Here is a 21,970-nt window from a genome sequence, read left to right as displayed (position 1 = left end):
TGGTTTACCTCCATCAAGTACTTTTTTTCAGGAGATAATCATAGTTTACAACAGCAAAATTTAAGAACTCAATGAGTAGCTAAATAAGTGAATATAGGAATGCGCTAATTAAATAAATATTCAAAATGATCTATAAGTGAAAATTATATAAGTGAAAAAATGGTTACCGTAAATCACATAATAAACCATAGTGTCCATATTTCCTGTGTCAAGTCCAAACACCATACAAAGATAAAAGAATGCTGAAATATTTTTGTATGGTATCAACATTTTTTTTTTGTTTTTAAGCAGGTTCCCCAGAACTGGACACGATATTCTAAATGAGGTTTCCCCTAAGATCTACTGTATATAGAGAAATCAGGACCGCCTTTCTCCTGCAAGTGATCCCTCTAGCAATAACTAAGGCTGGCCATATGCCACTCATTGTTTTTTTTGTTCAACCAGTGGTTTGAACAAAAGAAAATGGCTCAATTCCTCCATCCACACAATGGATGTGGATAGGGGAATCCCTCCTGCTGAGCTATTGTATTCTGACAGTGGGGAGATTTCCCCACTATCAGAATACACTTATCAGCACCACTAGCTATAGCTGGTGCTGCTGTTCAAGAGAAACTTTTCCAACAAGATGGTTCGACTTGTGTACAACCAGTCTGCCTATATATGAATCGAAATTCAGTGGGTCCCTGCTGAACCCACTGAATTTTGGTCCATGTATAGCTGACTTAAAGCGGAAAATGCAAATTAATTAAATACTTGTGAGCCACTAGAAGTTTTCTTACTAATAAAGCAATTAATTCCGTGTTTAAAAATAATATTAGATAATGAATGTAGTGAACCACTAATAAATCAATTAACGTGCTTAATTAGATTTTTAGATCGCCAGGTACTTTTTACACCCTCTCTAGGTGTATGGATGTTAATTACCTATATCTATATTGTACCGCGCTCCAAACTATATAAGTGCTCTAAATAAATTATGAATAAATATTGTGTATCACCAATAATTCAATAATAATCTATAACCATAATGCTTGAATCCATAATTGCATAATACTTAAATCCATGATTAAAGTGAATCAAAAAATTCTAATAATATTTGTAAATCAGTGCATAAAAAACTGCGTGCATACAAAACTAATAAAAAGTGAAAAAATGAAAAAATATAAAAAAATGAAAAATATAAAAAATATATAAAAAAATAAAAAATAAAAAATAAACTGAAAGAAAATTTATATAAGTGAATAATAGTTCAGTTCATACGAATTGAGATAGTAATGTAGTTCAATCTAATCTGCGTAGTAAGTCAATGTTCATGACATGAACCTCTCTCTCCTTCCTCCTCTCCTTTCTCCTCAACACAGCTTTTCTCAATAAGGACTTTCTCCTCTAGTTGCTTGGCTTATTCCTCCATAACCGATACATACAGAGAAGGGAAAAAAAAGAAACATAGTGTCTTATCCTGGGTAACAAATGTTTAATGAGCTTCTGATCTCCCACTCACATGGTATCAACAAAAGTAGCGCTTTGTGTAAATATATCCAAATCCTCCTGCAAACAGCCCTGCAGGTGTGTGTATGTTCACTCGATATACTCGCCGTTCCTCTGTGGATGCGTGATGACGTCATCGCCCCTCCCCTATGCGTTACGCTACAGGGACTCGTAGCTTCCTCTGGGGGATGTAGTTTTTCTACATCCCCCAGAGGAAGCTACGAGTCCCTGTAGCGTAACGCGTAGGGGAGGGGCGGTGACGTCATCACGCATCCACAGAGGAACGGCGAGTATATCGAGTGAACATACACACACCTGCAGGGCTGTTTGCAGGAGGATTTGGATATATTTACACAAAGCACTACTTTTGTTGATACCATGTGAGTGGGAGATCAGAAGCTCATTAAACATTTGTTACCCAGGATAAGACACTATGTTTCTTTTTTTTCCCTTCTCTGTATGTATCGGTTATGGAGGAATAAGCCAAGCAACTAGAGGAGAAAGTCCTTATTGAGAAAAGCTGTGTTGAGGAGAAAGGAGAGGAGGAAGGAGAGAGAGGTTCATGTCATGAACATTGACTTACTACGCAGATTAGATTGAACTTCATTACTATCTCAATTCATATGAACTGAACTATTATTCACTTATATAAATTTTCTTTCAGTTTATTTTTTATTTTTTTTATATATTTTTTATATTTTTCATTTTTTTATATTTTTTCATTTTTTCACTTTTTATTAGTTTTGTATGCACGCAGTTTTTTATGCACTGATTTACAAATATTATTAGAATTTTTTGATTCACTTTAATCATGGATTTAAGTATTATGCAATTATGGATTCAAGCATTATAGTGACTTAAAGCGGAGTTCCAGTGAAAATAGAAAAAAAATAAAAGTCAGCAGCTACAAAACTATAGCTGCAGACTTTTAAAAAATGGACACTCAACTGTCTCTCGATCCCACGGTGTCCCCCCTGCAGCCTGCGTCACCGGCCACCCTGTGTTCCCAGCGCCAGCATCTACAGTGTGGGCACCAGGCTGTGACAGCTTGCGGCTTCACAGCCGGATGCTCACTGCACATGTGCGAGTAAGGCTGCACTTTGTGAATGGCCCCATAGTTTTCTGGGGGAGGACAACTTCCGCTTCTGATCGCCGAGGCAATCACAGCAGAAGTGGGAGCGGGTACCTGTCCTTAAAGCGAAACTTCCCCTTGTGAGTGGATCTCTGCTTTAAAGATCTATACAGGGGAATCAGGATCTCCTTCCTCCAGCTGGTGATCCCTCTAGTGATAAAGATCTATATACAGTACAGGAATCAGGACCTCCTTCCTCATGCTGGTGATCACCTCTACATTTTTTATTTTTTGCGCTATAAACAAAAGAAGACCGACCATTTTGAAAAAAAAATGTTTTTGCTATAAAACATATCCAGTAAAAAAAAAAAACAAATTTCATCATAAATTTAGGCCAAAATGTATTCTGCTACACGTCTTTGCTAAAAAAAAAATCCCAGTATGTGTTACAGGGATGTTGTATTTATATTGCCCAATGCCCGACACATGTAGTTCTGGGCACCAGGCAGGTAGTTTATTTTAATCTTTAGCCTTGCTGCGGACAAGCAGGGCTCACCTGTCAGATGGAAGCATTCAGGGCAGCAGCGCTGTGTGCCAGCCTCTGCCCCCCCCCCCCCCCCCATGAACTTCTCCCCCCTCCCACTGTCTCCCAGGCTCTGCTTGCCCATCTGCAGGCCTGGAACCGGCTCACCGCCGTCGGCTGGAGGGGAGGGAGGAGACGGGCACATCTGCTCCCCTCCCCTTGTTGTCCTGACCCGGAAGTGAAGTTATGATTGAAAGATTTCCCAGACGGGAAAGAATGTAATGCAGTGCAATGTGCACTGCATTACATTCAGGGGAGGCATCCAGGCTCCTTTAGACCCTGGATGATGTCTCAATAAAGAGAACCTGTCACCAAAAATCATCACATAGGGGACTTTATTCCCTATGTGATGCAAAAAAAGAAAAAGTAAAAAAAAAAATAAAAAAATGTAGTTTTCTTTTTAGTTGTAAGAAAAACTGTTACACCCAAGCACATAACATCCCCACCCCCCAAAAAAAATTGAGCCCCCCCCCCTACCCCCACATATATAGGCACGTACAAATGTAAAAGCACATGCTAGGGGCCTATGCATGAAAACGGCGATTGCGATACACATGTTACATATCACCGCACACGCCAGGATGAGAGCAATAATTCTAGCATGAGACCTCCTCCATACACTATACTGATGACCTATAAGGGGCTTTAAAAATGTCACCTATAGAAAATATAGGGTACTGAAGTTCGTCGCCATTTCACGAGCGCACACAATTTTAAGGTTTGACATGTTGGATATCCATTTACTCGGTGCAAAATGGTCATTTGCTTTTTTTGTGCCCTAAAATTAACTTACTTGTATTTTTTACTGAAATTTTGCGATAATATCATGTGACATAAAAAATTGTAACCACCACTATTTTATTCTCTACGGTGTCTGATTTCAGAAAATATATAATGTTTGGGGGTTTTATGTAATCTTCAGGTCTAAAATGATTTTTTAAACTTGTGCAAAAAATGCAAAAACGGCTCAGGCAGCAAAAAGGATAAGCCTGACACTCCCCTTTCTTGAGGAGAAACCAATCAGTGCTCATTACACTGCAAGGTCTCTCTCCACCCAGCTAGTCCCTGGGTGTGGTGCTGGAGACAGGCAGGGAGGGAAGGAGGAGGTATACAGTGCAATGTTTAAAATATTACATGTTTAAGTTGCCATAAAGCCCCTTTTGTTTTTAAAAGCCCCAGACATTACTAAAAGCACCTCAGATTTAAATAAGGATTTGGTTCAAATGTATTTATTTGTTATCTGAACAAGTAGATTGGGGCACCGATTTAGTACCTGGACAAGTAGTTTTTTCAAAAATTTCCATACCCCTGGTGTACATTAATTGGTTTATGTGAAAGTTATAGCATCTACAAATGGCAGTATACTTACTGTATTTTTTTTAATACTAGTCATGGCGGCAATCAGCGACTTATAGTGTGACCGCGGCAGGCATTCTGACACTGGGTGGGACACTAATATGGTGATCAGTGCTAATAAAAAGCACGGACACTGTACTAATGACACTGGGCAGGAAGGGGTTAACATCTGGGGCAATCATAGGGTTAACTGTGTGCTGTTTTACTATTTTGTCTCTGTGTGCTTTACAATGTAAGCATGCTGTTTTTTATTGCTCTGCTATGCAGCATGCTGGTGCTGACAGGGGAGAGAACTGTATAGTTTACATACAGACCTCTCCCCTGTCAGTGTTCCTCGGCGATTGCCGGGTGCCAGTGGGGAATCTCCGGCCGAGGCACGGTGATTGACAGCTGTAGCCGCCAATGGCAATGCGGGCAGGACGTTGCGAACGTCCCCTACCCGGGAATACAAAATCACACACACATAATATATTATTATTATTACATCGAGTTTATATAGCGCCAAAGGGTTTGCTCAGCGCTGTACAATAGAGGGGGGGGGACAATACATGAAACAGTACAGCAACAACAAACAGCACACAAGGGGTTAGAGGGCCCTACTCTTTCGAGCTTACAATCTAGGAGATATATATACAGTATATATATTGACGTTGTGCAGCCCTGCCACCCTGTACCAGTACTTCTGCTATAGCGCGGTCGGGAAGTGGTTGTAAAGACACAAGTTGTTTTTTTTTACCTTCATTAAGGTAAAAAGAGAACCTTCAGTGTGTAGTAATCCCCCCCTAATACTTACCTAAGCCCCATCGCGATCCAGCGATGTGCACAAGAGCCTCAGCTGTCTGGGGACTCTCCCTCCCTCCACTGGCTCATGCTGCTGTCAATCACAGCCAGTGAACCAATAAAGAGAGGGGGGTGGGGACAAGGTGTGGCTCTGTGTGTGAATAGAGACATGTACAGCAGTGGCATGGAAGCAAGCCTGCTTGAGTGTCCCCATAGCAAACTGATTTCTCAGGGGGCACTTGGCAGGAGGGAGGGGCCAGGAGCACCAGCGGGCCTCCTGAGAAGAGGAGGATTGGGGCTACTCTGTGCAAAACCACTGCACACAGCAGGTAAGTGTAACATGCTTGTTATTTTAAAAAAATATATTTTTAATATCAGTTTAAGGGATTATTTTTCCCAGGTACATTATTTTACATTTAGAAACCCTGAACTGCTCTATAATGATGGGGGAACTTTGATGTGTTGGGGAGGACCTTTGGCATGAAGGGGTGGGGGGGACTCTTGATGAGAAGGAGGGGGTGAACACTTGACATGAAGGGGGGTGACTCTGACGCGATGTGGGGGGGGGGGGGGGCGACACTGATGTGAAGATAATTTCATAAAGGCAGTTGTGTACATCATCCCAGGCTCAGGTTTCCTATTGATAAGTCAAATGTATGTTTTTTACATTTTAGAATGGCGTTTGTTGAGATTTTACATATTTTTAAATGGTGCCAAGACTGAAAAATAGAGAAAGGCTGAAATGAACTAATGTCTAAAGGTCTCTAAAGGCGCTGAAAACAAAACACAGAGTAACCAAATTCCCTGAGTTTCAGGGTTAAAGGAGAACTCCACCAATGGGTCTTCCTCCTCCCCAAAAACTCATTGTGTATGTAGTGTCAATGCTCTGTGCTCAGCTGGTCAGACAGTACTCTCATTAGTTGAAAGAGTGCCAGACAATCAGATCATACCTTAGATCGTACGCCCCTTGAGGGTTAGGGACTGATGTGTATGCACAATATATATGTAAAGTGACGGCGCTATATAAGTACCTGTAATAAATAAATCCTTTTTCTTGACAACAGGGTGACCGCAAATAAAGGTTCACCCTCTAACGTGTTATCGGAGCCAGAAAATCCCCCTTCCATTTTGAGCTTTAGCATTTGCTCGTTTTATTTCCAGAAAATCATACTACAGATCCATATAGGAATTCTAACCACTAAGACCAAGCCCTGATGAAGGGGAAATTGTCTGGCCCCTGAAACGCGTTGGTTGCCACTTAGATATTTAGTGTCAAGAATAAGGATTTATGTACTTCTGAGGTGACGGTTTGGCGCGTCACCATTTTTTTCCTTTCATCTAGATTTCTCAAGCTGGGTGGCTCCTACCTAGCGGGGATCCTCTCCACCCTCCCCCCCAATGCTTTGTGTTTCAGAGCAACCAAAATCAATTCAAGTCTTATACTTCAAGAGTCTCATTAATGTCAGGGTCCAACTACCCAGCATTCCCAGGCATGGAGGATCCGCACAGAACATTAGTGCCTGTGTTAGTTTAGGGATAGATTTCTGTATGAAGTGGCAGTAGTCCTGTGCCTGGGTGTTCCGGGTGTGGAGATATTGTGCATGTAGTACCAGTGTCAAGAAGCAGCCTGGACATGTGCCGGGTTGAACATCCTCCATGTGCAATACCAACCACATGGTAGAGGAGCACCCTCTCTCTGTAACTCATTCCTGCCCAGGCATAGGTTGTTCCCCTTTGACTCACTGGATACTATAAAAAAGAGATCTTCCCTCTGGCTTTCCTTGGGTATGATCAATGCATGAGCATCCCCAGGAGGCTCCCAACGTAGCCAAACTAGTACCATCATCAGTCCATGCCCCTCCAGCTTCAGGCCTTTCAACAGTGGACCCCAATAGTACTCAACCTTGCCAGGTAAGAGAATATTCTGCATGTAGTACCAGTACTCCAGTAGCCACCTCTGCCACGTAAGGAAATATTCTGCATGTAGGATTGATACTCAAGCACTCAGATCTACCAGATACATCAATTATCTGTATTACCAGTACTCAGCGCTGCCAGGTAAGAAATTAGTATGCAAGCAGTACCGGTACTCAGCCCTGCCGGTAAGAAATTAGTATGCATGCAGTACCGGTACTCAGCCCTGCCAGGTAAGAAATTAGTATGCAAGCAGTACCAGTACTCAGCCCTGCCAGGTAAGAAATTAGTATGCAAGCAGTACCGGTACTCAGCCCTGCCAGGTAAGAAATTAGTATTCATGCAATAGCGGTACTCAGCCCTGCCAGGTAAGAAATTAGTATTCATGCAATAGCGGTACTCAGCCCTGCCAGGTAAGAAATTAGTATTCATGCAATAGCGGTACTCAGCCCTGCCAGGTAAGAAATTAGTATGCAAGCAGTACCGGTACTCAGCCCTGCCGGTAAGAAATTAGTATGCAAGCAGTACCGGTACTCAGCCCTGCCAGGTGAGAAATTAGTATGCATACAATACCGGTACTCAGCCCTGCCAGTAAGAAATTAGTATGCATGCAGTACCAGTACTCAGCTCTGCCAGGTAATAACTCTTCCAGTAGTGCAGTATCAACATGTATCAGGTAAGGAAATATTCTCTGCGTAGTACCTGTACTCCAGTGCCCACATGCCCCTGCCAAGTTAATACTCTATGTGTAGCACCAGTACTCCAGTACCCACATGTACCAAGTAAGGAAATACTCTAATTGCTAAAACTGCATGATGTAAAATCTGGTGCAGTTCTGCAGAGAAACCAATCAGCTTCCAGATTTTATTGTCAAAGCTTAACTGAATAAGCTGAAGTTGGAAGCTGATTGGCTGCCATGAACAGCTGCACCAGATTCTGAGTGCTCCACTTTTAGTAAATCTACCTCTATGTGTAGTAGCAGTACTCCGATACTCAGATTTGACAGATACATACTCTGCATGTTGTTCCATTACAGTCCTCTACGTCTAGTGCCATTGCCCACCTGTGCCAGGTTAGAGTCCTTTAAGTCTAGTCCCAGTACCCACCTGTGCCAGGTCAGTGCACTCACCTTCTGCCGGGCTCTCTGGATGAACTCCAGGGGATCTTTCCCCATCTGCAGCGCTGCCCCCAGCCAGGGGATCCATCCCCGTATACAGGGAGGAGGTGGCAGTCTATGGGGGGATCTGGTCAGGAGGGATCTCACGAGCAGGCCGGTCAGGAGCCCCAGAAGGATCCCCACCACGGAGTGCAGCTCCGTCATCCTACCCTCCGCCATCCTCCCCTGACACCTGTCATCCCGAGACACAGACTGCAGACCATTCGAATGTCAGCGGGGAGAGGGGCGTGTCTGAAGTCCCAGACAGCCCATGGGAGGAACGAGAGGTACGTACTCGCCAATTAGCAGTACGGGCTGAACACATGGGCGTGATGGAAGGCGTGTCTGAGGCGGGTAAGTCATGCAGCATGGCATATGTACATTACAGCTGCACTCTGCCGGGCTAATAGAACTACATTTCCCGTCATTCTCCCGGACACAAATGACGTCATGTCCCCCATGTGACCCTCCATGAAAAGCCCAGATGGCAGCCAAGGAGCGGACAGTGTCGGACACATGGCCCCGACTCAGCAAGTTCGTCCTGTCCGCCTGTGCCGCCAGCGTGGCCGAGCTAGGTACTGGCTCTGTGTGAGGCGTGGCAGGCCTGGATGGAGACTTGCAGTGCTGCACCATGGGCAGTGATAATGACAGGCACTCAGTAATCTGTGTACAGGAGGGGGTGAGATGTGTCCCCCTGACCTCACACGGACATTAACCACTTTAGTTCTAGGCCACTTCTGGAACTTTTGGTTTACAGTTTATAATCAGTTTTTTTGCTAGGAAATGCCTTAGAACCCCTAAAGAGAGAGAGAGAATATAAATTGGTTTGTTTTGCAATTTTTTATGTCACATGGTATTTGCACAACGGTTTTTCAAATACAATTTATGGGAAAAAATATTTTTTTTCAATTGTATTGCAAAAACACTACATATCCCAATGTTTTGGTGAAAATATAAAAGCTGATGTTACACCGAGTAAGTAGATACCGAGCATATCACGCTTTAAAACTGCGCACACCCGTGCAACAACGTCAATTTTTCTATTCATAGGTGACGCTTTAAAAGCCTTTACAGGTTATCACTTTAGATTTACGGAGGCAGGTCTGGTGCTAGTATTACTGACCGTGAGCTGATGATTGCGGCGATATATGTGCGGGACTGACGCATGCATTCGCCTTTATGTGCGAGCATGTGGGGCCGGGGCACTTTAATTTTTTTTTTTTTTGTTTTTACACTTTATTTTTTTTACCGCTTTTATTGCTGTCACAAGCAATGTAAACATCCCCTATGACAGCAATAAACACGTGACAAGTATTTTTTTGGAGGGATCTGGGATCTATGCACTTGAAAGCATTCAAAACGCCAAAATCTGTGTTTTTAATGCTTTCATATTTTTAAAAATGGCGCCAAACGTTTCTGAGTAAACTGGAAAAGATGTCAGGTCATCGCTACCACTTTACAATAAAGGAAAGCAGAGCGATGAGTTCATCGCTGTGCTGTCTCTCCTTTTACTGTCCAGTCACAGGCTGGGAGTCCAGGTTAACCTGGACTTTGAGGAATTGGGTTAAATGATGCTGGTCATCAGACTGAGGACATCTAGTGGCAGAAAAAAGGACTACAGGGGAAATCTCTGGGTTGATGGTGACTACTGCAGCAAAAGTTGGTTTTGTTATTTTATTTTTAATGAGCTCTTTTTTATATTTTTGTCTGGAGTTCTGCTTTAGGTAATAGACTTTCTTTGTCTCCTCCACTAGTGACCTTTCCTCTGGATCTGACCAAAACCCGCCTACAGATCCAAGGAGAAGCGGCCCTGAAGCAGCATGGAGAGTCAGGCCTGGCGATGCCCTATAGAGGAATGGTCCGCACTGCAGCTGGCATAGTGCAGGAGGAAGGCTTACTGAAACTCTGGCAGGGGGCTACACCTGCTGTCTATCGCCACATAGGTAACCAGCTGAGAAGTCTTCTGATACAAAGGCATTCTTTTTTTGTGATACTGTGAGAATCAGGATGTCACCAGGAAACAAAATGAGGATTGTCCCCATTGTGGACATAGATGCCGTAGTCTAATTCTTTCTCACGCTATAAATAAAAAATATTAACTGGAATTTCAAGTTTATGAAGCAAATAATGTCTATGTAATCTACGATGCCACCTGGAATGATTCTCTGTTTGAAAAGCAATATAAATATTTGGCTTTTAAACCTTTTACTGCCAGAGATGTTTTTTTGTTTGCACACATGAATTATTTTAAGCCCATGTAAAACCCTAAAATATATATTTTTTTTAAATCAGGCATTCTAGAAAATAAAATAGTGGTATTTCAAATATTTTATGTCCCTTGATATTAGCACAATAGTTTAGGAAACTCAAAATTTCAGTAGATAATACAGTAAAGTTGCTTTTAGAGCACACAAAAGCAATAAATTAGCTAAGATGTTGACAAAATATAAAGATGAGGTTGTGCTAAGCAAATACTGTAGATAGCCAGCATGTCAACCTTTCAAATTGTGTGCGCCCATGAAACAGACTTCAGTACCCTATATTTTTAATAGGAGACACTTACAGGTCATCAGTTTAGAGTTAACGGTGAGCAATGAGCATACAATTATTCGTCTTATCATAGCATGTGCACCAATATATAATGTGTAGCTCAAGCAACGTTTTTGTGTGTAGGTGCCCCTGACGCGTGTATGTGGGGGTGGGGTTGATTTTATAAGAGATGTTTGGACTGAAAAAAAAAAAAAATCCAAACATTATACTCACCCAGGTGAATGCAGCATTGGTCTGATGCTGCATCTTTCCCCCACCGCCTCTAAGACTGAGAGCTGAGCTTTCAAACACCGTTGATTACTCGTGACAGTCAGTGACTGTCAGTCACCAGCTCTCTGATCTGCCTCTCCAGCGCTCACTGGAGTGCCACACTGTGCAGTGAATGGGAGCAGCTTGCTTAGGCTCTAAGCAGCATGGTAAAAGGCTGAGCAAGCTGCTGGTGAGGTATCTGGGTGGATTCTGACAATATGATCGGGGTCCTTACAGAGCCAGCACCAGCTCTGTGATGTCAGCCAATAGCAGAACAAACTGCACTCCTGTGACTTACGGGAGAAGTAGGGGCGGAACAGCTTTGGCCTTACTCCTTTTAAGTGCTTGAGTGTAATTTAAATTTTTACTTTTTTTTTAAATTTTTTTTCAAGCTAACAAAAAGTCCCCTATGAGATGCATTTTTTGGTGACAGGTTCTCTTTAACGAACAAGAGATCCCTGTGCTCAAATCCCAACAGCTAGTGCATGCATTTATCCATCAGGTGTTAAAGGGGTGTAACCACATATGAACACTAGAAATTCTGAGGACCCTCTGCACACTGCTATATACCCTTTCAAGCAGACTATGCAATAAATAGGGATATTTAGTTCACACTTATTGCAATACATGCTTAAGCTGGCCAACTGCGTCAAAGTAATCCCTCTATGGCCAGTCCTACTCTGCCCTGCCTTTGCAAATGCTACTGTGGACACAATGCTAACATAGGGGAAAAGACACAATGGGGAGAGCTACAAGGTTCAGGTCTGGCTACTGACCCAACAATACAACAAACAAGAGATCCTCAAGTCCTCAGAATTTCTAGTGTTAATATGTGGTTACACCCCTTTAGCACCTGATGGATAAATGCATGCACTAGCTGTTGGGATTTGAGCACAAGGATCTCTTGTTTGTTGTATTGTTGGGTCAGTAGCCAGACCTGAACCTTGTAGCTCTCCCCATTGTGTCTTTTCCCCTATGTTAGCATTGTGTCCAGAGTAGCATTTGAGTAGGCAGAGCAGAGTAGGACTGGCCATATAGGGATTACTTTGACGCAGTTGGCCAGCTTAAGCATGTATTGCAATATGTGTGAACAAAATATCCCTATTTATTGCATAGTCTGCTTGAAAGGGTATATACCAGTGTGCAGAGGGTCCTTCAGAATTTCTAAGGTTCTCTTTAACAAGACATCAAGGGTGTAATAGTTCCACCTGTGCTCCAATGCACCTAATAGTGTAGATTGCACTCCATCGGTGTCTTCTTCAATCATACTGGCTGGGGAAAAGGACACGTGACGTTTTACATGTCTCCTCTCGTCTTTAGCAGGAAAGGGAGATCCGTGAACACATGTTCGCTGAACTCCCTCCCTTCTGCCCAGTGGCAACTACTATGCAGGTACCGGATCCACCTATGGGTACGCTGGGTCTGCAAAACATGGCAGGGGCACATGCATATAAGGGTGTGTGGAAGCGATTCGCTAGCTGTGCTCGCTTCCATCTGACAGTCAGCTTGTCAGATTTACACACCTGCAGCTGCCAGGAGTGTGTGCAAAACCAAAAACCCCAGAAGCTACTAAAGTACTTCAAATGGCGGTGGCTGTAAAAGGGTTAAAGGACATGGCCGACCCTCTAATTGGCTTTAATTTTTATTTTGGCATCCATATTCTGCCCCTGGCTACTCTTTTTATTTTCTTGATTGTGAGTCTGCAGGTCACATTTTTTATTTCTGTCTTGTACAGTGTACTCCGGAGTTCGCATGGTGGCCTATGAGCAAATTCGAGACTCCCCACTTGGAAAAGGAGACAATGAAACTTTTCCTCTCTGGTAGGTCTTCCCAAATGCTTCACTTTTTATTATATGACCATTCTATTCCTACATGTTAATTAGGTGTTGAGTATGGACAAGGTTGGAGTTCACAATGGGCACTGTTGAATTGTACCTAAGTGCACCTCATTTATGATATTAGGTGGCCACTAGTGAAATCTCATAGACAGATCACTGCGTCCTCCCTCTTACAGGGCATTGCAAGGCCCCTTAATGCTGGACTCCAGGCAGGCATCAAATAAGCCCATTAATGTAGCTTTGAATTCTTTAATATATCATTAAAGTGGAATTCCAGTTAAAAATGAAAATCTGTACTTGGTTAATGTGTACAATAACTAATTCTTTTACATTATGCATTTGTAATTGCTAATTGTCTGATTAGAAACAATACTCTAATGTAGACAATCAGCAATCCTGATCCTCATACGTGACCGCTCAGAGGTACTTCTTGGAACTGCTGTCAGACAGGACAAGGTTGGAGCTGATGGTCACTGACTGTGCCCCTGTCCCACCCAGCCCAGCGCCTTCTGTGATGCTGTCCTCATTCATGAGAGCTCTAACAGGCTTCAGCTCCTCCTAGCCTTGCTTTGGCCTACAGGACCGACAGAGAGCTGTAAGAGTGTCTCTAATTCCTCTAATAAGACATCTTTTACATATGTATAGAAATGCAGTAGTATGGCAATGATTGCCTGTAGGTAATTGAAAGCCTTTCCTACCAAATTAAATATATTTTTTGAATGCATGCAGGGTACCTGAATTTGACCTGGTATCGACCTTCTGCAGTCCCTGTACAGCAGGGCTGGAATGTGAGAGAAAGAAGCTGTGCAAGGAGCCATTTAGTTCATGTGCTGATTGGAGGAGAGAGCAGAGTAACAGAGAGATGAGCTCATTGTACTGCTTCTGCTTTCACTGTCCCGGTCACAGGCTGGGCAAGGGGAGAGGGTCCAGGATGCCCAGGATTTAGTGGAAGAGTGGTATAAATGATGCAGCTTATCAGACATAGGATATCTAGCAGCATAAAAAGTATTTGCAAGCTGAAAGTTCATTCACAAAATAATAACCTTCAGTTGTTCTGATACTGTGACTTCCATGCCTTCCGACTCACTAAAACATGCTTGTTACCAGTGAAGTCAGAGCTTGCACACTGGTGCCAGGTAATTCAATGGGGACATATAGGGGTTTATTTACTAAAGCTGGAGAGTCCAAATTCAGACTCCCTTCTGCATAGAAACCAATCAGCTTCCAGGTTTCATTGCCAAAGCTTCATTGAACAAGCTGAGGTTAGAAGCTGATTGGTTTCTATGCAGAAGGGAGTCTGATTTTGGACTCTCCAGCTTTAGTAAATAAACCCCATAAAGTCACTGGATCACAAAGACAGCCTGCATGTAGCATTTTCAAAAGGAGGTCAGCACAGCACAACTTTTGCTGCAATATTCAGTTTCAATCCAGTCCCTGCAGTACATTTTTTTTTTTTCTCCTGCTGTTCAATATCCTAAGTGTGATAGACCGCATCATTCAACCCACTTCAACTTTTTTAAAGAGCCTATAGGGCTTTTATTATGTACACTGGTTTAATTTAAAAAAAATCCTGTTTTTTATCATATGCTAACACGTGAACAAACATGCAAATTTATTTTTTCAATAATCTTTTTAATACTGTTATTCTATGACAATTACAGCACTGAGCAAACACACACTGCCATCTTCAGGCAGCAGGGGCATCTGCAGTCTGAAGGTTATTATTTTGTGAATGGACTTTCAACTTGCATGCGATCAATATTGCAAGGCTATCAGTGACAGCCATCCTTGAGAACTAGCAAAGTAGATATGAAAGGAAGGACTTGTATGAATGTAGCCTCAGCAAGGGGCATTGTGACAATTCCATCCTTTGCACTAACCCTTACTGTAACCTCAACCCTAACACTAGCTCACCATGTAGCTTTAACCCTCACAAAAACCTGTTCCTGTAACCCCCCAACACTTGCCCCAACTCTCAAACTTAACCCTTCCTGTAACTCCAACCTGCACACTAACCCTTCCTGCAACCCCCAACAATAAGTCTCTCTAATGTAAACTAAACTCCTTGTGTGCATACCAACCTCTTCTACACTAGGCTGCTTTACAGCAAAGGCCAACCTTCCCAGGTCTGATAGATACCTAAGCTAGGATCTTATCACTGGAATCTACTGTTTTGCCATAGGAAAGAGAGGAATAACCTTCATGAAACAGTTTTCGTGGTTTATTCACTGCTACACATATTGTTCTGAGCTCCCAGAGTCTGGAATATGTATGCTTTCTTCAGATATATAGGAATATTTAAGCAACTGAGACCTTTAATTACACTGAATTGCAAAGTGGTGTAAAAAAAAATTCTGCTAGTAGTACTTAGTGTATATAGCTATTTTCATAGCCTCAGTTTCATGGTTCTTAAGGCGAGAATACAGGAATAGCACAGTAGTTCTCTAATTGATGTCACTTGTTGCCTGAAGTTGCTCTGTTATGTGTTCTCTTTTGATCTCAGGAAGGCTGTTGTGGGAGGAATGATGTCTGGAGCGATTGGTCAGTTTTTCGCTAGTCCTACAGACCTGGTGAAAGTACAGATGCAGATGGAAGGAAAGAGAAGGCTTGAAGGAAAACCTCCCCGGTCAGTGTGTCTAAGTATAGTCTGGAACAGATTAAAGAAAAAAACGGGGTTTCTTTTATTAGTATTTTTTTTATTGATTTTAACAATTTCACCACATATATTCCAGGTGAGATACAGACAGTTTAGGCGTGTAACAGTTAACAGGAGTAAAAAAGAGAAACACAGTAATTGCAGAGAAGGTACTTTCTCTTCTTAACATAAAGGAAGAAGAGGTGTGAGGGAAGGTATGGCAGAAGAACAGAGATACATAAAATGTGGAGGGGATGGGTGGTAGTTGGGTGGGAGAAGGAGGGAGGGAGGGAGGTGGGTTCTGCTCTAGGTAGGTTAAAGCTAATGCATGTGGAGATATTTATTTAATGGTAAGAAGGAAGTCAAATGGCAAATAGCAAGTGATCAAGGGGGTAGACTTGTTGAAAAAAAAGCAAGTTTCTTTTAATAAAGTGTGTCCAGTGTTATTCTTATAGCATTTCCATGACAAAGGTGATTCATTCCCAAAGCAGTGGGATCATTTTCTCATTTGGGCTTGTGTTTTGTATAATTTAGATAACCTTCAAGGAGACTGCTTGGTTTTCTTGGAACATCTCTAAATGTTAACCCCCCTGGCGGTATTCCCGAGTGTAACTCGGGGTAAAGTTTCAGCACGACATGCGGTAACCCCGAGCTACACTCGGGATTACCCTGCAGCGTTGCTCCGGGATCCCTTCTGCACTTACCTTGTCCTTCGCTCCCGCGATGTCCCTCCTGCAGCGTCCCCGGCCATCTCCTCCAGCCGATACCGGCATCCGTCTTTCGGGTTTCGTTCCCTGCGAGCATCAGGATGTAGGGGGGACAGAACCGGCGGGAAATTCAAAAATTTAAAAAATGTGACATTCACTAAAATCTCCCAGTAAAACATTACTGTATAAAACCATTTCACATACATTTTGTCCCGAGTGCTTTGTCCTGTGCCCTGCCTGCATTTTTACTGTTCTTCCTGCCTGGAAACTGAGAAATGTCCATGGTGTCCAAAAAGCGTCCCTTTTGGTCAAAAGCGGTTTTAGACCAGCTAGAGAACAGCGATAGTAAATTAGAACCACTTGCAGAATTGAGTGATAATGATTTGTGGGGAAATTTGTCATCAGACACTGAAAACGATTTTGCGACTTTGCTCAGTGATGTGCGAACTTGGCGCTCTATTTCAAATTTCAGTGTTTTTGGTTTGATTATATTATTGAAACAATTTATTGTTCTATTATTATTTTTATGATTATTTATTAAATTATCATTTATGACTTCGTGTTTCAAATTTTAACATAACCGGGATGTTTACTAGACTCTTGTTCGGACAGATTTCAGTGAGTTATTCCTAAAAATACAGGCTTACAATAAAAAAACGATATATTTCCATGCAAAAAAAGTACCACTTCGAGCACAGAAATACTGACCTAATCAGACTGCTAGGGAGGTTAATCTAACTCAGAGCATACCACAATGTATCACACTCAGAATGGATTTCCCTGCCTAAGCTGGCTCTGTAATCTGCAACTTGACTTTATTATCCGCAGTGACATCCAACAAAATGGTAATTCTGATCTTTGATGGACTCCCACTAGAGTCAGGGGAGCTTTTCTGAAATGTTTAGTGAATGTATGAGCACAGCCACAGTCCACAACAATCGTGGAGGTGGAATGTATCCTCTTCATGTGCCCAATTCGTTATAATGATTTTAGCAACTAACATAAAAAAAGATAACATTATATGTTTAAGAAAATAATGGATTGTTAGAAAAGCTTGTTCCATTCATTATGTAATCTACCCATCTCCATGGGCATTGAGAATAACCAACCCCAAATTTGTCATGTATTTTAGTACAGTGATAAACTTGTTTAAGGCATATACTCCTTTATGGAAGCCAATGTTTAATAAAGTGGAAACAAAGTGTACTGTAAGTGTTGTTAAAAATGCTGCCCCCCCCCCCCCCTTCTTTTTTTTTTTTTTTTTTTTTTTTTTTTTTTTTTTTGTGGTCACCTTCTGCAGTTCCCCTGTGTCAGGGAGCACTTTACAATGGCTCTGAATTCTGAAAGCCATGCCATCACCTGCTAGTCCTCATTGCCCATCCAGTGTTGGCTCTTGTTTCTCTCCCCTGCAGCAGCCACTTGCTGATACAAGCGAGCCAGATCTTCTGTATCCTGTGATTGATAATGTGATAGATTAAAAAAAAGTCTTTCCATAGATCATCTTTATAAAGGCTATGCATAATAGGTAGGAGGAGGGTGGAGGCAACATATTTAACAACATATATAGTTAGCATTTTCTTCAACTTTAATAAAAAATTGGCTTCCATAAAGCAGTTCACATACTTTAAATAAGTAGAGATCAGGGGCGGACTGACCATTTGGAAACTTGGGCACTGCCCGAGGGCCCAGGGTCAGTAGGGGGCCCCATGAGATGCCCCTGGTACCTTTTTCATAGACTTTTTTGAGTTTAGGCAAGGACACAGGGGCCCCATGATCCCCTCTTGCCCGGGGGCCCCATCAGTTGTCAGTCCGTCCCTGGTAGAGATCAATGTGCTATAATACAAGTCAGAGTTCAGCAATAGTAGTCTCATTATTTCTCTTGTGACAGGTCTACTTTAACTCTGACTGCCAGGGACATGGCCTACACATCATGTAATCAATGGGTATTAAACAAGGTCAAGGCTGTTTTGCTCTGAAATTGTTCATCAGGATGTGCTCTGTTATGTAGAAGGGATCTCATGTTTAAAGCCACCCAATCACTTTATGAGACCTGTAATCTGAACATGTGTTTTGGTTTTTTTTTTTTTGCAAATGTTAAAGCCTGTTTTTTGGTGGCTTTAGAGTGGACCTAGACTTGGGTAAACGTATCCTTTCAACAGTCTGAGAGAAATTTGTTGTGACTGATATAGCACATGCAGTAGATATACTGTGGCAGTTCTTTGCCCAGGATCACTTATTCATTCACTTAGGCATATCCTACCCACTCCAGAATCTAAGAAACTCACGTCCACATTCTATAATGCTTTGCTTTCACCTTCTGCATCATTATTGGCATATCACCTTAAAACCCGCTGGGAGGTGGACGTGGGGGAGCTGGATGATGAAATGTGGGAGGAGGTGTTGTCCTCGACTAAGATGGTTTCCCCAAGGTTGTTGGATCATCTTACTCAGCTATATATTATACATAGAACCTACTTGACACCAAGTCGATTGTCTAAATATAGGCCACAACATAGCCCACTTTGCACTAAATGTGGGGACCCTGATAGCACTTTTTTTCATTTAATAAGGTCCTGTCCCCTCATACGGGGTTACTAGTCTCAGGTGGTCCGGTTCCTCCATGACAAGATGGGCTCTCCTCTTACCCTTTGCCCTAAACAGTGCCTGCTCGGTCTTCTTCCTAGCTCAGAAACCGACAAATTTCACTCTTTTTTTTTTTTGCAAGAGACACTATTTGTGGCTAGACTACTCCTTGCTCGTATGTGGTTGCAGGTGCTGTCATCTACATTTTCACAGTGGGTAGCTGTGGTAAATAGCACTTTACCATATAAGAAGGTCACTTATATACACAGAGGATGCTCTGCTAAATATCACAAAGTTTGGGATAGATGGCTCGACTCTACATTTACTTGTGACGAGGAAGAGGAGGAATGATTACTCTTTGTAAATCTATTATGTTGGTTGATATTATGCTGGTCCTCCTTTCCTTGCCTGCGGCAAAGGCTCTACAATCTGTATAATGCGCTACTCGCTTATCTAATCGATCTGTGTTTGTTTTCATTGAATATGTGATGTGGCTGCATATCTGTTCCTCTCAATAAATAGTTTGCTTGATTTAAAGAAAAAAAAAAAGGTACCTGCATGACTACATGTATATGACTTGTTTTTAGTTATTGCACCCAGCATTCTCTACTACAGGAAGTTTTTTCACTTTGAAGCTAGGATCAAGAACAGGGGGACATAACCTCAGACTAGCAAAAGGAAAATGCAAAACTAACTTTAGAAAGTATTTATTCAACAGACTTCCAGCAGTCACCTAAGCTCTGAAGGTTTTTCTTTTACCTTCATGCAGCAGCTCGGGTGCCCTCAAAGCAGGCTGTTTGCTATGGGGGCACCCGACAGGAGGGAGGGGCAGGAGCTCCGGCAGGGACCAGAGAAGAGGAGGATCTGGGCTGCGCTGTGCAAAACCACTGTACAGAGCAAGCAAGAGCAAGCAAGTGTGACATGTTTGTTATTTTTAAGAAAAAAACAAGACTTTAGTATCACTTTAAGTTGACCATACAGTATATTAGTATAATTTTGGTTGAAATGTTTTGTTTTACAAATTGCTAGTGAAATCAAAACATTTTTGTTTTCAACTATAGTGATGAGAATGTTTAAAGAAGCAGGATGAAAAGTTATTTCAAATGAGCCCAGTTAGGGCTTGTTCAAGCCGTAGTTAAGATGCATTTTTACTGCCCCCAACCACACCCCCTGTAGCTGTAGGAGCAGCGCCTGGACATACATATGCCATGGCTATAGTAATTTGTTTCATGGCCTTGCCTGGAATTATACCCACGTTGCAACACGTTCAGGTGAATGGGATCATGGCCTGCTAGTGTGCCAATCAAGGGTTAAAGCAAATGGTGAGGAGTCTATACAGTGCCTCCTGATCACCTGTCATATGCTCTTGGGTTGCTCTTCAGAGCAAGTGCAAACAAGCTCTTAAAGTAAGAATACAATACTCATGCACACCACAAATGAATGATAAGCTGCTGCAAACACCTAAATGTGTTTCCAAGAATAGAGCTGCGCTTCCCCCTTGTGACCCAAAAAACAAACTAACACCCTCCTGAGCATAAAATCCAGTGTGTAAATGAATAGATCTGTGAAACAAAGTTAGTAGTAAATAAGAAAACTGGCTAAGCCACTAAATCAAAATATGTGAAACGTATAAAATAAAAAATCAATCGCAATAGCAATAAACATCTAGCCGAGCTATAATAAAACACCCGGCTGAGCTGAAGAATATAGTGTAAAAACCAACAAGAACAGTAATAAATATGTGAAATATGTATATCAGAAATAAAACACAATCACCGTAGCAGTAGTCGCCTGGCTGAGCTGAAGCATAAAGTATGAAAACCAACAAAAACAGTAATAGATAATTGTGAAATAAACAATCAGCCCCCCAATGGAATAAATCAGTGATGAATCAAATGAATGCCAAACTGGGCTAGATATTGACTAAGTGCATAATGGAAAAGATAAGCAGCTATACTAAATTTATACAAAAAAACAAATGAATGGTGAATAATAGAGAAGTCTAAAAGTGATAAAACAGTCTCTTCCAACATTTAAAGTAGTACACTAGTGACTTCAACAGGTGTGCAAATCAATCATGCTCCTCCAGCTTCAGGCATGCACACTCACCTTAACAGCTGACCTACAAAACATATAGGTCAACGTGCTCAGTATTAATCCCACTGGACCCTCTGCTTTCACAAATCTCTCCATGCATACTCAGGAACAATCCTTTACATCCCCACTGCAAAGGGAGTCCTTAAAGTAGTTTCCAATCATGAAATTTATTTCATTCCAAAATTACATTTTCAAAGCAAGTGAAAATTAGATGTACTTTTGAATGACATTCGCCATGTCTCTGATGGCATTATTGAATGTACTGATTAGATTTTTCCTAGGAATGTTCATTTGCAAATGTACCAGTTTATGGCCAGCTTTAGAAGTGTCAACCCCTTCCTTGTTTCTGTGGTCAGAACTATGCCATGGACAACATTTGTTCTCCCTGTGACTTCTGATTTGTTTGTGTTCTCTTATTCATAGAGTTCGAGGTGTTTATCATGCTTTTGTGACCATTGTGTCCAAAGGTGGATTTCGTGGCTTGTGGGCAGGCTGGGTGCCGAATGTCCAGAGAGCTGCCCTGGTAAATATGGGAGGTAAATGGACCTTTTTATTGAAATGACCTCTTTCTTTATCTAGTGGTATTGTGAACAAAGTATGTGGCTGTACGGTAATGGTGTGATAGACACATCTAACTACCTCAATATAATAACTACAAATAATGTCTGCATTATTAGCAAAGATAGAACTTTAGGTGGAACAATTAATCTCAAGCTTGTACGCTAAGTGGAGCTTGGGGAAGCCAAGTTATCTTTGAATTTCAGCTCTGAGATTCCTGTATTAAATTGCTTAAGTTTAATCAAAAGTCAAAATCTTTTTTCCAATTTGGATTGAGTGGGATGTGGTTAAAAGCCCCCATCAGTTTTTTGTTTTTTTTACTGTGTCCCATTCAAGAAATTTTCCTTTCCCTTCCTGTCCTGTATACACAACTAGAATCTCCTAATTCAGGGAAATCTTCTTTT

The 21,970-nt window shown here is 41.9% G+C and overlaps 2 protein-coding genes across 3 annotated transcripts in view; one reads left to right on the top strand and one right to left on the bottom strand.

The window, feature by feature from the left end:
* LOC149455784 (24-hydroxycholesterol 7-alpha-hydroxylase-like) overlaps window positions 1–8,734 on the bottom strand; it is a 77,559-nt gene extending 68,825 nt beyond the window's left edge. Inside the window, exon 1 of one of the 2 annotated variants that reach the window (XM_089685899.1) lies at window positions 8,323–8,734. In XM_089685899.1, the coding sequence (XP_089542025.1) occupies window positions 8,323–8,529 (207 nt within the window). In that variant the 5' untranslated portion in view covers window positions 8,530–8,734. The remainder of the gene's footprint in view (window positions 1–8,322) is intronic. The other variant, XM_089685900.1, reaches the window with a different exon arrangement.
* Window positions 8,735–8,772: 38 nt separating this feature from the next.
* Window positions 8,773–21,970, top strand: part of SLC25A27 (solute carrier family 25 member 27) — a 39,481-nt gene continuing 26,283 nt past the window's right edge. The window contains exons 1-5 of the mRNA XM_089685901.1: window positions 8,773–8,924; window positions 10,104–10,292; window positions 12,884–12,968; window positions 15,490–15,612; window positions 21,432–21,544. Coding sequence (XP_089542027.1) covers window positions 8,834–8,924; window positions 10,104–10,292; window positions 12,884–12,968; window positions 15,490–15,612; window positions 21,432–21,544 — 601 coding nt within the window. The 5' untranslated portion in view covers window positions 8,773–8,833. The remainder of the gene's footprint in view (window positions 8,925–10,103; window positions 10,293–12,883; window positions 12,969–15,489; window positions 15,613–21,431; window positions 21,545–21,970) is intronic.

Source organism: Staurois parvus, unplaced genomic scaffold (assembly GCF_062004578.1).
Source record: "Staurois parvus isolate SC_StPar_1 unplaced genomic scaffold, SC_StPar_1.0 ptg000388l, whole genome shotgun sequence".
Lineage (NCBI taxonomy): Eukaryota > Metazoa > Chordata > Amphibia > Anura > Ranidae > Staurois > Staurois parvus.
Note: the sequence above shows the minus strand (reverse complement) of the source record. Positions and strands in the feature narration are given on the sequence as shown.